The sequence below is a fragment of the Leptomonas pyrrhocoris genome (genome assembly GCF_001293395.1).
Source record: "Leptomonas pyrrhocoris isolate H10 chromosome Unknown, whole genome shotgun sequence".
NCBI lineage: Eukaryota > Euglenozoa > Kinetoplastea > Trypanosomatida > Trypanosomatidae > Leptomonas > Leptomonas pyrrhocoris.
Genome location: NW_015438361.1, coordinates 217984 through 229211, shown reverse-complemented (window position 1 = coordinate 229211; position 11228 = coordinate 217984). Strand labels below are relative to the sequence as shown.

Genomic DNA, 11228 nt, shown 5'->3' with positions numbered 1-11228 from the left:
TCGTATCTCCTAAAAAGGAGAAGAGTAACGAGTTTATCGTATCTCCTAAAAAGGAGAAGAGTTGTGCGCCTTTGTATTGGCTGGGAGTAGTGTTAGAATCGCGCGACGCAAACAACAACAAAAGAAGAAACAGGTCTACATTGCCAACGATAAACGTCGCAGAGTGTAGCCATTTTTGTAGTAGGCGACTCCGTCCACGGAAACATTTAGCTCATTCAAGAGTTGCTCTCGCTTCTCTGGATTCACAAACGCGATGATCTTCGCAGACTTCGTGCGGTCCACGCGGGCAGAGGCATTGCTGCGGTAGTGCTGCAGACTGAGCTGAATCATTTCTTCCAAGGCACGCCGCCGACGTTCATTCAGCACGTAGGCGTCGAGCGGCAGCAGTACGCCCGTTGGCGCTTTCCCGTGGACATTCACCGTGGCTGGCTTCCCGTTCCAGTAGACCTCCGACAGCTTGTAAAGAAGAATCTCGGTCACTCCCCGCAAGAACACAAGCACGTCGCCAAGCTCTTTCGAAGCGGCGTGCGCTTTCTCCGTATCGAGGAAGTTGAAGCTCGGATGGAAGACGCCATCCTTCGAACCGAGCGCGCGAATGTCGTGGAGGCCCAGGAATCTCACTCGCTGCATATAATCGGGGTCTTCCCAGTAGGCGGGGTAGCAGTTCTCGTCGAAGAAGCCGGCTGTTTCGATAGCAAGGCGGGTTAGGGCATAAAAGGCCGCCTGCACGCTCCAGTCCGGGAAAAGCACGCCAGCGTGGCTGCGAAATATTTTCTTGCGTTCGTCAGCGTTCATGTAGCGCACACGGTCAGGCAGGTAGCGCGAGGTCACCACGACGTGCTCGCCATCCCAGGAGCGCAGCGGTACGGCGCGGAAGACTTCCGGCGTGTACTCGTTCGGCTCCGTCGCCACCTCCGCCATGAACTCCTTCAGCAGCCCCGCCCCGCTCATCGAGGCGGACAGAAACTTGGGCAGCGCATGCACCAGCGCGTCACCGGGAAAGCGCACGTCGTTGTTCGACGTGGTGAAGAAGGGCACTTCCTCGAAAGGGAAGGTCATGGCGTGGCGCATGGCGACGTTGAGGGCGCCGGCGTAGCCAATATTCTTTGGGTACCGTCGGATCTGCAATCGTGTGGTGAAGGAGAAGACGGCCTCCGTGGCGTCGAGAAACTCCGACGTGCTGTAAAGCGGCCCGTTCTGGACGTACATGAGGTGCTTAAAAGGCACGGTGACGTTGCAGACGAATTGCTTGATGTCGCGCAGCTCAAATGTGACGGGAAGAACCAAGTACGGAATAAAGGGCTTGTCGTCGCTGATGGGGAGCTCCGTTTTGGTCTTGCGGTTCACCTGCAAACGCTGCTCCAGGCAACCAATGAACTCCATAAAGCTGATCGCCCTCTCACCAACGCGAGGTGGTAGCGGATCGAGGCTGTTGAGGTGCAGCAGCATCTCCGTGTTCCTTTCATCAAACGGCATGTGCGTGGCCTTCGTCGTTGTGTCTGTCGCTCGTGATTCCCGGTGCGTCGCTGCTGTCCCCGTCGAGCCTCCACGACCCGCCTTCACCCGATCCTCGCCAAGATAGCCGGCAACATCATCCGCGGATAATAATTGGTAAAGAGCAAAGATGGGGATGCACAAGACAAAGACAACGCCGACGCACACAACGGTGCGGCGCCAACTGTGTCTTTTCATACTGAAGCGATGTTCCATTGCTCGCTGCACGTATCAACCTCCAAGGCCAGCCGTAAAGCACCAAGGATATCCTCTTTGAATGTGTACGTGTGTGGATGTGTGGGTGTGTCTCAATGTACGAGCGTATCCCGCCTCTATCACAGCACAGTTGCGTCTACGGTGGGCAGCGATTTAAACTCGAAGCACAGTGAGAGAGAGAGAGAGAGAAGTTACGGTAAAGGGGGAGAAAACCCGGCAGCGCGTCTCTCCTGCGTTCGATTTTATCAGCAATACAAAATGCAATTCACAACAACGAGAACCAATACTTGACGTCAAGAGAAGGTCGCGTGTAAATGAAACAAAGCACTAGTGTACGAAAGCAGCGAAAATCTTGTCGTGCATAGATTCGCGGAGGTTACACATATATACGCACAGTCTAAACAAAGCGAGCAACCCAAGACGTTGACAGCTAGCAGGGCAGAGCGAGAGAGTTTCGCTCGCACGACAGCCTCGCGATGCGCTGTTGATGAAAGAAGAAACCGTGCCTTTGTTCATGAGTTCGTTAATGCTACGATTTTTCCTCTTTTGGGGGGAATGGCATTAATGCCAAGTTAAGAAAAGAAGACACTCCAACAACAGAAAGCCAACGTGTTAAGACTCAGAACACAACACGAACAGTCGAACCTCATACGCGGACGGAACTGAGCCAAACAACCGTGCCGAGCCTGCGATCTGCGTGCGTCCCTCTAAATGAGAAACGTTTAGCCCTCGATAAGGAATACACAACACCGTCGCCAGTCCAAAACTTTTTTGTCTCCCGTAAACCACGAAAGTGATCGCCAACGTCCACATATTTATTACGACCGTAGCACCCGCCCAAATCAACGCCGGTAGTTTGGAGCACGCCGGCGTAGAGCGTCCTCGCGGCGCTCTTCGTATGCACGACTGCGTGACGACCCGATGTCCCCTTCGCGGCGAGACCGACGGCTATCGTCATCGTGCGACGACGAGTGCCGCACCCGACGCTCTTCCCGCTCGTCGGAGCGACGACGACGGCGGCTACCGCTGCTGCTGTTACCGCCGTACTGTCCGTCGTCGCGAGAACTGCGGTGGTGGCCGCGGTCGCTGCGGCGCTCGGAGTCGCTGCGGTGGCGATGGTGGTGGTGGCGGCGACTGCGCTCGTGGTCGTCGTCGTCGTCGCGCCGACTGCTATGCGGGCGTCGCTCTCGATCGCTACGCAGCTCTCGGCCATCGCGGCGCTCTGCCTCCGCGGGTCGGCGCGCACCTTCTTGCGTGTTGGTGAGGGCAGAGGAGCCGGTGGGCGCGGTGGCCGACGTTGCAGGCACGGCGCGGTCGTTCTCCGCTCTCTGCTGCTGCTGCTGCTGGGGCGGCTCACCAGCAGGTCCCGCGGTGGGGACCTGAACTGGTCGCATCGGCGGTCGCTGATGCCCGTGAGGGAACAACGCGTGGTACTGCGCCGGGAAGTCACGCAGCGCAGCTTCGTATCCGATGTAGTGGAAGTGTTCGAGCCACTCCTGGCGATACACGCGCTCCTTCGTTGCCTCATCGTACTCTGGAGGAATCACGTCCATGTTGAACGTTCGAGGTCTAAGTGCGGCAGTCGCCTGTATTCTAACAGAATAATTGTAGATGACTTAAGTAGAGAAAGGTGAAGGGGGAAATAGGAAGAAAGTAAAGGTTAGGTAGAAAATGATTCAGATTGCACAACATAATCATTCTTATATATTAAAGAACAGGAAGTTATAAACTCTTCAACACTGGTGAGTTTGCTGAGAAAATAAGATAATTTGTATGTTGCATTTTGGGGGATTACTAACGAAGTGGTAGCTTTCTTTTACAAATCCGCCTGCAAAGGGGGGCGGAATGGGGTTGGGCGGGCAGGAAAAAAAAAAAGAAAAGAGAATCACGACAGCTGAAGACTGTAGTTGGGAAAGAAGGAAAAGGAAAAAGGGTTAGAAGCAAGGATCCCTGATAATGTTCACTTCTCATTACCATCCATACATCCAATCATTCCTCGCTCAGGCTCTACAAAAATAAGTCTTTTCACACAAGAACTCTTTTGCTATTTTAAGAAAGCGATTGAAGAATACGACGCAGACGGAATGCAGAAGTACAAGGAGAGAAGACATGGAAAAAAATCAGAACAAAACCCTATCGTATGTCAACACACGCACGGCACGTACGGCGCTCGTCGAGTAGTTCCATTCCTTTTTGTTGTTGTTGTGTCCGTTAAAGTTCTACGGGCAGTGCAGATGCCTTCCCAGCGACTGTGATCAAAAACCTGCAAACACCTCATACCGGCCATTGACACATACGTAGCGAGAGAACGGCAGGTAAATAGAGTATATGTGATTCAGTTTTTGCGACATGTCAGCGTAGCACCTTTTTCGAAATGGCGCCGCACAACTCGCAGTGGTTGGCCCGCAGCCACACGCAGGAAGAAAAAGGAGAGGAAAAGAGAAAGAGCAATGAAAAATGATCAATGAAAAATGACAAAATAGAGGAGAGGTGGAGAGAAAAGCATACGAAGAAAGAGAGACGGTGAAGGTTAAAGCAACCTTCCGTCGCAAGACAAAAAATAGAGCTTTAGAATAATAGTGTTGAGTTTCTCGACACTGCTCTCAATGCACAGGTGCGGCATTGTCCACAGCCGCACATGCGATGTTGGAAAGTGTCCATACGTTTCATCTGCCGAAGTTCTCGCATCGCTGGGTGCATTTTGTGCAGCTCGCATCTCGCCACATCAACGGTCAGCGCAATGAAGACAGCCATTGGTGTTCGTCAGCTGTGTGCCCTTAGAAAGAAAGGAGAGCACGGTGCACGCCAGGTTAGCTCTACGCAAGCGAAGGTAGCAATCGCAGTGCATTGCCGTTGCGGTAATAGAGCACACCGTTGAGCACCGGTTTCCTCAGCTTACTGTACAACGACGCATTATGTGCGTGCATATAAGCAGTGGGGGAACGAAGCAAAATAGCCTCCTCGGGAGATAGGCTTTTGTACCACACCGCCACACGCAGCAGCTCTGAGATAGCGCGGTTGCGCTTCTCATCCAGGATGAACGCATCCAGTGGAAAGCGCTTTCCAGGGTAGGGCTCCTTCGTATCCTCGATCAGCCACGGAGCGCCACCCAGGTCGTATTTTTGATTAATGTAGATCTCTGGAAATCCTTTGTGGATGACGAACGTCGAGCCTCGAATAAAGGGCACGACATCGCGAAGCTGCGACGCAGGCGTGAACCCCGGTGCGGCGAGAACGGAGCCACCACCGAAATGCTGCATTGTCATCGCTTCAAACCCGGGAACGTTGGACAACTTGAAGCCCAACAGCTTCAGGCGGCGCAGATATTCCGTGTCTTCGTAATACGCAGGATAGAAATTCTCGTCGAAGTAGCCCGTCACCTCCATTGCGAGCCGCGTCAGTCCCCAGAACCCGGTTTGACAATTGTGGTCGATGTATAAGGCGCCGTACTAGTCCGCAAAGGCTTTTCGGCGCTCGTCCTTCGGCTGGTAGCGGATCCGGTCAGGCAGCAGCCGCGACGTCACAAGCACGTGGCGGCCATCCGTCGAGCGCAGCGGCACGTAGCGCAACAGCGCAGGCGTGTGCGCGTTCGGCTCCGTCGCAACCTCCGCCTCCAACTCCGCAATGCGCGCACGGCCGGCAAGCGAGCGCGCGTACATCTGCGGGAGCCCCGTCCCAAGCATGCCGCCAGGGATGCGCACGTCGTTGTTCGCCATCATGAAGAACGGCACCTCGTCCAACGGCATCGACAGCGCGTCACGCATCGCAACGTTCAGCGCAACCGCGTAGCCGTAGTTCTGCGGCATCCGCAGCAGCTTCAGCCGCGACGTGAACGCGAACGCATCCTGCACGCGGTCCAGAAACGCAGTCATGCTGCCCACGTCACCGTTCTGCACGTACGTTATGTGCCGGATCGGCACCGACAGGTTGCACATCAGCGCTTTCATGTCGCCCTGCTCTATCGTCACGGGCAGCACGAAGTAGGGTATCGTCCCGTTCACGTTGCTAAAGGGGTGCTCCGTCCTGGTCCGGCGGTCGACATTGAGGCGTGCCCCGAGGCAGTCAAGGAAGCTCTCCAGGCTGATGTAGCGTTCGAAGGACCGTGTGAGGTTCTCGTCAAAGAGCGGCGTAGTGCCCTTAACACTTACCGGTTTTTCGGTAGATTCTGTAGGGCTCTGCATGGAGAAAAAGGTCGTGCATTCAAGCCCCACCACGAATACCAGAAGCACCACCACGACGACAGAGAAGCGATGGAACCTCCTCTTCATTTCTGCAGCAGCAGCAGCAGCTCCGGTGTTGATCGGAGTGACGGGGGAATCAATCGGCAGCGGATATGTGCGTGTAGAGCACAAAAAGAAAACACGATTCAGGCAATAAACGAGACACCATGATGAAGCGTTCATCAAGCACACGCAATAGAAAAAAAAAACCTTGAGCACGCAACGAGAGACAGATAGACGTACCTTGTGCCGCTGTGGAATGTGCCGTAGTTGCATAAAAAGGATACCTAGGGCGTCTATTCACCAACGCCGTTGGCATTCAGAAGGGCAACGTCGAATATGGAAAGTAAAAGAGCAGAGGAAAAGGCGTAAGGTTGCGCTCCAGGCGATGGAAACGTGCGTTGGTGAAGTCGGTGTCCCGTTATCTGAAATGACGCAGATTGCAGACACAAGATGCCGCCAAAGCACCGGTCTTAAAGGCCCCCAAAACAACAGAACATCATGTTGCAGCAACGCATCCCAGTTTAAACGCCTCTCCATTTCGTGTTACCAAACATAATTTTTTTTTTCTGAAACACATCAAAATCTCACAGATGAACGCGTGGAGAAGAACTCCTATCAAACACAAAAAGGCAAGGAAATGTGAAACAATCAAAGAGAAAGAGTTTCCTACACGTTGTCTCTTTCTGTTTCGCCAGACAGATGCCGAAGATGAACACGGCAGTACAGCGCTACAAAACGGAATGACGACAAACATTATAGACGAGTGAGGGAAATCACGTTTTCTTTCTTGGTTTCCTTGCTCACCGACACCCACCCTCTCATTTTGCCCAGGACCCCCCCCCCGGCCCACACATACACACACACCAAACAAACAAAAAAAAAGAGTAGACACGAATTCAGTTGGGTGCCCGTCAGCATCACTTATCGCTCCACACCACAAAGCAAGCACAGTGCCTCTTTCCCCCTCCATAATTGGCGTAAACAGACCTTACGGGATAGGTTACTGCCGACACACACAAACGGTCAAAATGTAAAAAAAGAAAAAGTCCGAATTAAACGAGAAGATGGCTCCTATGACAAACTACCACACCCATTTAGACAGAATTAGCTGCTTTAGGGAGGGGGGGGTTAAATGGTGCTTGCAAATGAAAAAGAAAGAAATAGAGGAGAAAAGAACACAGAAAGACACATCAGCATACAAAAATATCAGGAACGCTCCAAGTTGGTGAGCTGGTTGCGAATCCACCGCATCTGCTTCGCGTTGTCGTCGTCGGTGGTGTTCGCCGTAGCTTGCTGCAACACATCGCTTACGGCAGCGGTGAGCAGCGCAGACTTCGCCTGCTGGCGCAGCTGCGGATTCGGCGCGTGGCGTAGCACCGAGGCCATGTCACCGATCACCATGAGGGCCGCCATCTGCGTATCCTTGAACTCGCTCGAGTTGGCGGCGGCGTGGAGAGCAAAGTTCAGAATGTTTGCCAAGTACGGCGCCAGTGAACCGATGGCGGTGTTCTTGAAGCACTGCGTGATGGAGGAGTAGAAAGACGCGGTGCTCTCCCACAGCGACATCACGTAGTCCTCGCTGTCGGGGTCGCCGCGGAGATCAATTTGGCAGCTGGCCTGGAAGAGCTCATTCACCAGCGGCATCAGCGTCGGCATGTACGGCTCAAACCTCTCCCCGCCCAGTACGTTCAGCACAAAGTCGCTGAAGCAGCCGAGGAAGGAGCACTTGAGCTCGCGATCGACCTCGGGGTTGACCAGGTTGTTGTACAAGGTGTTCATTATGTCCGTCTCGAAGGGCAGCATGGACTGACGACAGGACAGGCTAAGATCGCCCACGGCGGCCACGACGCCGTAGATGCTGTCCGGTTCGTCGAAGGCCTGCAGCGAGCGCAGGACGTAGGGCACCACCTGCGGCAGATACCGAGCCATGTTCTCCTTGGCCACGTACGCGATACTGCCGATCGCCACCAACGCCTCCTCCTGCACGTAGTCGGTGGGGAGGTTTAGCAGCAGAATCAACGCCTGCATCGATCCATCCATGAAGGGCATGAAGGCCTGATCCAGCTTGCGCGCCAGGGCGGAGAGGGCGCCGCAGAGCAGGCCCATCATCGTCTCCGCCTCGATGTTATCGCCACCCGGCTGCTGCAGGGCGGTGAGTTGGGTGCTCATGCGCTGCAGCAGCTGCGTCGGCAACTTCGCCAAGTACGCCTCGCGGCAGTCGTCAGCAGCGGCGTCCACCAACGCGTTCAGCGTCTCCTGCGCGGCGCTCTTAAACTCTGGTGAGCTGCCGTGGTCGATGGCGTGCAGCAGCACGTCGACGAGGTCACCGTAGTAGCGGGAGATTTCGTTGGTGGCCTGGTTCTCCTCCTCCTCGTAGGCGAGAGCGATGTTGTTGACGATGTGGCACGCACGCACGCCCATGCGGGGGTTGTCGCCGCCAATCATCGGGCCGATGTCGTTCATGAGGCGCTGCAGCTGCTCAGAGGTGCTCAAGAAAACGTCCACGAAGTTCTCGCAGACGAGGGCCAGCACCCAGGCGCTCGTGTCGGCTACCATCTCGTTCGAGTCGCGCAGGTACTCCAGCAGGCCCGGGACGGCCTGCGCTACGGTGTCTTGGATTGCCACCTGCCCGGCATCGTCCTGCACGCCGATGACACAGCCAAAGGCCATCACGGCCGCCTCGCGCTCGCGCCACGACGCGCTATTTATTTTCGCGTACACGAACTGCATGACCGGGGCCTGCACCGGGGCGCCGACGGCCTCGGCAAGACTCTGCAGCAGCTTGCCGCCCGCCACAGAGAGGTTCCAGTCATCTTCGGTCTGCCCATCCTCCTGCCGCACCAGCAGCTCCTTACAAATGTCCACAAGAAAGGTGAGTCCCTGTGCGCTGTAGTTCAGCGACCGGCTGACGTCGCCGTCCTCTTTCATGTCGCGCTCCACCTCGCAAATGGAGATCCAGAACTGAATCGCCTGCAGCCCGACCGACTCCTCATCGTGGAAGATGGCGTTGGTGGTGATCTCGTGCAGCTGACTGATGTACTCGGGTAGTGTAGTGTAGTAGATCTCGGCTACCTTGACCAGGCTCTCCATCGCACGCTCGCGGGTGCGCGCCGAGGACGACGACTTCGCCGTGGCGCACAGGGCGGTCACCAGGAAGGATCGCTGCTCCTGCACGTCCATGTTATCGTGAATGTATTCCATGGCGTTGCACAGCGCATTCGTGGCACTGAATTTGACGTCCTCGTTCGCGCTCTGCATGCACTTCAAGATGGCAGACAAGATCTCCGTCGTGCTGGGCTTGAGGGCCTGCTCCACCTCCTCGTGATCCTTGCCCTCCTCGCAGATGTATCCGATAGCGGTCAGCGCGGCTTCCTGATGCTGTTCTGCCGGCGAGTTGGCCGCCTCCACGAGAATGCGAAGCAGCTGCGGCCACTCACCCGAGGGAAGTTCAATACGGGCGAGACTACCGATGATGTTTGACGCGACGGTGCGCACCTCGCGGCTGGGGCTGCCAAGGGTGCCGAGCACCTCATTCTTGATCTGCTGCCGCACCTCGGCTGGGAGGGAACGCCAGCGCTCCTCCAGGGCACGACGGGCAGCGACCTCGCGAAAGGTGGGCGCCACGGCGTTCTTCAGCAGGGTTCCGGCCATGTTGCGCGCGAACGTCGGCTTCGACTCATCGCGAAACTCCTGCAGCATCGTTGTCATGAAGGTGGCGAGATCGGTGTCCTTGGCGTTGTTGACGGCGGTTTCCGCGGGCACACGCACCGACGGATCAGGGCTGCCGAGAGCCATCAAAAGATCGGTAACACTCGCCATTGCGGTGATAATTGTGCTCCTTCGTTGTGTGGGTGGGTGTGTTGATTTTCCCGGTAGTGATTTTCGCCTTCAACAAACGCTCTCTATATGTGTGTGTGATGTCAGTCTGTCTCGGTGTACTTATTTTCTACGCCTTTCGGTACAGCAGCCAGGACAACAATATGAAAAGAAGGAGAGCTTTCTTTTAGAGCTGGTATCACAGAAGAGAATTTAAAAAGCCTGACGGTTGCCGGTGCTTTTTTCTTGTATATAATTGTTAAGGTTAATTAAATAGTTTTGCTGTTCGTTAGTGAATGATTGCCGTCGTGGCAGTCTGCAACAACGACGTCAGTAAATCCGAGAGAAACAAGCCAGACACCGCACTCAGACCAAGTAACCCCTGCTAAAGCGACAACTGCGGGCGGACTGAAAACAACTAAAAAAAAACAAGCAAAAAAAGGTGAGATGACACACATCGTTTCATGTAAAGGGCAGGAGAGATCAGGAGAAGAGAAAGAAGATGCAAGAGGCAGAGTAGAATAGCCTTATCTGCTTTTTGAGCAGTTCCGCCAACAGTTTCCCTTTCGCAAAAAACCTCCGGTATGGGTGTTGTGGGGAAGTTAAGTATCCGACGTGAACAACACACCCAGACGGCGGTGAACGCAAACCGCTTAGCTGTGCATGCTGCAAATACGAAGGCGCCAATGCAAGAAAAAAGAAAGGATAGCGCACTCAACAGCGGTCTTCCGTGTGGTGAAAGGCGACTCCACCCCTCCCTCCTCCTTTCTCGACGAAAAAAAAGGTTTGCATCTTTTCACAATGGCAGAACGAGCTTGTGGAAGACGCGCTGCTGAAATGGATGGCTGCAAAGGAGGATCCATAAGGGTCGGCCATTGATACCTGTTGCCGCCACATCGTCCCAGGAGGTGTCTCGCCTCCCATCAAGAATACGCATTCCACACTTCTTTTACATATATATAGTGAGTATTTGTGGTTGTTCAGGTGGAAAACAGAGAAACTGTAGGTTGAAGGACAAAGAGAAGCTCTAAAAACAAACAAAAAAGTGAACAGAAACAATAAAAGGGTTTCTCTCTCTTTTAAAGAAGACCGTCGCAAGCTCCTCTTGTGTTTGTTTGCATTGTTGGCACCAAACACGCCTCGCCGATCGTCCACGCTTTCCTTCGCACGACATCTACTCATTAGCTCCTGTCGAAAATACGAGTGCTGAAGAAAGCTTGCCGTACAATCCAGATCGTTCATTTCGTGGATGTGTGTGTGTGTGTGTGTGTGCGAAGGCGTAAGAGATGCACAAAGTTCTACACTCTTTAGAAAACACAAAGAAACGGAAAAGAAAAAACCTTCACCGACACGTGAAGCTGCATGTGCTACGAAACACCTTCCCAAGGCGATACCAACGACAGAATAGCCACGAGTCCCAAGAACAACAGCCAAAGGAGGGACCAAAAGAAAAAAAAACACCGATACTCATCATCATCA

The 11228-nt window shown here is 54.3% G+C and overlaps 5 protein-coding genes across 6 annotated transcripts; all 5 read right to left on the bottom strand.

Annotated features, from left to right (window-relative positions):
* Positions 1 to 135: 135 nt before the first annotated feature.
* On the bottom strand, positions 136 to 1848 carry ABB37_03217 (beta galactofuranosyl glycosyle transferase; the record flags this gene model as incomplete). Its single annotated transcript, XM_015800483.1, has 1 exon — positions 136 to 1848. The coding sequence occupies exon 1, from the start codon at positions 1474 to 1476 to the stop codon at positions 136 to 138; it is 1341 nt and encodes a 446-aa protein (XP_015660490.1). The 5' UTR covers positions 1477 to 1848.
* A 704-nt stretch (positions 1849 to 2552) lies between these two features.
* Positions 2553 to 3327, bottom strand: ABB37_03216 (splicing factor PTSR1 interacting protein; the record flags this gene model as incomplete). The annotated part of the gene is made up of 1 exon (XM_015800482.1): positions 2553 to 3327. The coding sequence occupies exon 1, from the start codon at positions 3261 to 3263 to the stop codon at positions 2553 to 2555; it is 711 nt and encodes a 236-aa protein (XP_015660489.1). The 5' UTR covers positions 3264 to 3327.
* A 1199-nt stretch (positions 3328 to 4526) lies between these two features.
* On the bottom strand, positions 4527 to 5096 carry ABB37_03215 (beta galactofuranosyl glycosyle transferase; the record flags this gene model as incomplete). The annotated part of the gene is made up of 1 exon (XM_015800481.1): positions 4527 to 5096. One exon carries the CDS (start codon positions 5094 to 5096, stop codon positions 4527 to 4529), a length of 570 nt encoding a protein of 189 aa, XP_015660488.1.
* A 63-nt stretch (positions 5097 to 5159) lies between these two features.
* On the bottom strand, positions 5160 to 6228 carry ABB37_03214 (beta galactofuranosyl glycosyle transferase; the record flags this gene model as incomplete). 2 transcript variants are annotated; one of them, XM_015800479.1, is made up of 1 exon in its annotated part: positions 5160 to 6228. In XM_015800479.1, the coding sequence occupies exon 1, from the start codon at positions 5889 to 5891 to the stop codon at positions 5160 to 5162; it is 732 nt and encodes a 243-aa protein (XP_015660486.1). In that variant the 5' UTR covers positions 5892 to 6228. The 2 variants fall into 2 exon arrangements, with proteins under 2 accessions (XP_015660486.1, XP_015660487.1); XM_015800480.1 differs by having other exon boundaries at positions 5160 to 6219.
* A 911-nt stretch (positions 6229 to 7139) lies between these two features.
* Positions 7140 to 10169, bottom strand: ABB37_03213 (putative importin beta-1 subunit; the record flags this gene model as incomplete). Its single annotated transcript, XM_015800478.1, has 1 exon — positions 7140 to 10169. The coding sequence occupies exon 1, from the start codon at positions 9750 to 9752 to the stop codon at positions 7140 to 7142; it is 2613 nt and encodes an 870-aa protein (XP_015660485.1). The 5' UTR covers positions 9753 to 10169.
* Positions 10170 to 11228: the final 1059 nt, after the last annotated feature.